General features: G+C 39.6%; 1 protein-coding gene across 1 annotated transcript in view; it reads left to right on the forward strand.

Moving 5' to 3' along the window:
• LOC130217337 (Fc receptor-like protein 5) overlaps positions 1–1087 on the forward strand; it is a 12024-nt gene extending 10937 nt beyond the window's left edge. Inside the window, 6 exon segments of the mRNA XM_056449434.1 lie at positions 77–247; positions 330–342; positions 344–591; positions 736–804; positions 807–974; positions 1074–1087. Of these exon segments, the coding sequence (XP_056305409.1) occupies positions 77–247; positions 330–342; positions 344–591; positions 736–804; positions 807–974; positions 1074–1087 (683 nt within the window).
• Positions 1088–1950: the final 863 nt, after the last annotated feature.

The following is a 1950-nucleotide window of genomic DNA, read 5'->3' on the forward strand; positions in this document are numbered from 1 at the left end:
TTTAAATATAGAATATAGTATTGTATACAGAAATAGCTGATTACGGTGAACATCTGTATATTCTCACTCTTCACAGGTAAGGGTTACATTTATGAACCGCTCTCAGACAGCAGTAGAGGAGCTGGAGGAAAATACACTGTCAGTTCTGTTGCTCTAAAACACACAGGAGTTTATATGTGTGAAGCAGAGAGAGGAAAACCGAACTATAAAACAGATATGAGCAACACACAGCCACTGTGGGTCACTGGTGAGTTTACACTGAACTGAAATGATTGGATCATATTTCATATTGAATAAAGTTACATATTTATAAATTATTGCTGTCTCAGGTGTTTCTCCTCCAGTCTCTGGTCATCAGTCCCAGCAGAGCTCAACACTTTACATCTGACTCTCTTTCTCTGAGCTGTGAAGACAAGAGTAACTCTACTGGATGGGGAGTCAGAAGATATGGAGACAGCTGGCTGATCAACGATTGTTCATCACAAACAGGATCTACATGTACAATCAGCCTCACCACATCAGACACTGGAGTTTACTGGTGTCAGTCTGAGTCTGGAGAGAATTATAATCCTGTTAATATCACTGTACACTGTGAGTCTGAGTGTCTGTATTTATTCATTTTATTCTTAATGTACAATCATTAGATAAAACAAATTGACTTGATGAGAACAGAAAGCATTAAACAAAGTTGTGAATCTGTTGATATGTGTGTTGATGTTTGCTGTGTTTGTGTAGCTGGTGTGATTCTGGAGAGTCCTGTTCATCCTGTGACTGAAGGAGATACTCTGACTCTACACTGTTTATATAATCTACAACTCCAGCAAATCTCAGAGCTGATTTCTATAAAGATGGATCACTCGTCCAGAGTCAAACCTCAGAGATGATCATCACTGCTGTCTCAAAGTCGCATGAGGGTTTCTACTACTGTAAACGCCCAGAAGGAGAGTCACCCAAGAGCTGGATCTCAGTCAGAGGTGAGAGTCTCTGAAACTGTCAGCTCATTTATTTCTTCATTTGTCCTTGTTCAGATGTAGCGCATGATAAAGTGCTCTGTGTGTCTCTCTTTTCTTCAGCGTCTGGTTCATGAATCTCAGATCTCTGTCTTCAACATGCTCAGTTCTGGTCTGGCAGCTTGTCTATATCTGCTAGTGACAGTCGTGCTGATTGTCAAATGCTGTAGAATGAGAGGAAACACGACCGAATGATCTATTATTAGTATTGGGTGCAGTGAGTTACTCTGTGATTTGTTACTGTAATCAGGGCTTAATTTGTGCCGGAACACGCCGGATCCTGATTGTACCAACCGCCCTCCTCTCCCATCTGCTGTTCACTTTTACTTTCTTCCACAACTCCCCAACCCTCTTCACTTTCGTCCACAACAGCCCCCCACTCTTCAATTTCGTACTTCGTCCACGATGGGTTTTAAAGTTTAATCATTGAAGTCTTTTTTAAGAAGTTTAAAACAGCTGGCATAGAGAGATAACTACATATATGTTAGCATGTTTCTAGTATGGATTAGTATATTGCTATGATAGGCCTTTGTTGTTAGTGTGTCCAATGTAAAGTCAATTGTGTTTTTTTTTTTTTTTTACAATGGAAGTCTATGGGCACGTTTGCTATGGAGCCGTCGGTGATTGCTAGCGTGTGGCTAGTAAGTTGAAAGGTCATCAGTGATTGGCAGATTGGTATTCTGAGCTAAATGAGGTCTGAAGTCTGTATTATAGTCTGGCACAAAGTTATAAGGTCACAAAGTTTGGTCCAATGTTAAGTCAATGTGACTTTTCCAAATTCTCTGGGTCAGTTTGGAAATCATGTTGAAAAAGAAATAGCAACTTGAGTCAGAGAAGTTTGGAATTAGCTTGTTTTTTGTAGCTTGAACAGTTTAGGAGGAGATGCATATAGAATTAATCTCAGAAGAAAGAAAAAAGTTGTTTATGTAGCATAACAGTA

Source organism: Danio aesculapii, chromosome 3, assembly GCF_903798145.1.
Source record: "Danio aesculapii chromosome 3, fDanAes4.1, whole genome shotgun sequence".
Taxonomy (NCBI): domain Eukaryota; kingdom Metazoa; phylum Chordata; class Actinopteri; order Cypriniformes; family Danionidae; genus Danio; species Danio aesculapii.